The sequence below is a fragment of the Phaethon lepturus genome, unplaced genomic scaffold, assembly GCF_000687285.1.
Source record: "Phaethon lepturus isolate BGI_N335 unplaced genomic scaffold, ASM68728v1 scaffold25414, whole genome shotgun sequence".
Taxonomy (NCBI): Eukaryota; Metazoa; Chordata; class Aves; order Phaethontiformes; family Phaethontidae; genus Phaethon; species Phaethon lepturus.
Window position 1 is genome coordinate 14,949 of NW_010534405.1, and position 270 is coordinate 15,218.

Here is a 270-nt window from a genome sequence, read left to right on the forward strand (position 1 = left end):
CCCAGCTGCCAGCCTGGCTCACGCACTCAGGCACCGCCAGCCTCTCCGCACCCGCCATGGTGACGAACCGGCACAGTTTATAGAGGGAGACGAGCAGGGTGAGCACCATCGGCATATCCTAGCACAGCATCCTTGGTCACCCGCCTCCCCGGAGCACCCGGGCAGGGTCACCACGCTCCCTGGGGGGACCCGAGGTGGCCGGAGGGGAGGCACAGGAGGGGGGATGGAGCTGGCCGGGGGTCCAGCCGCAGGGCTGGGCTGCAGGGTCCC

General features: G+C 70.4%; 1 protein-coding gene across 1 annotated transcript in view; it reads right to left on the bottom strand.

Annotated features, from left to right (window-relative positions):
* The window catches only part of SARM1 (sterile alpha and TIR motif containing 1), a 7,513-nt gene extending 7,398 nt beyond the window's left edge, over nucleotides 1–115 (bottom strand). The window contains exon 1 of the mRNA XM_010285526.1: nucleotides 42–115. Within this exon, the coding sequence (XP_010283828.1) occupies nucleotides 42–115 (74 nt within the window). The remainder of the gene's footprint in view (nucleotides 1–41) is intronic.
* Between the last annotated feature and the right edge of the window lie 155 nt (nucleotides 116–270).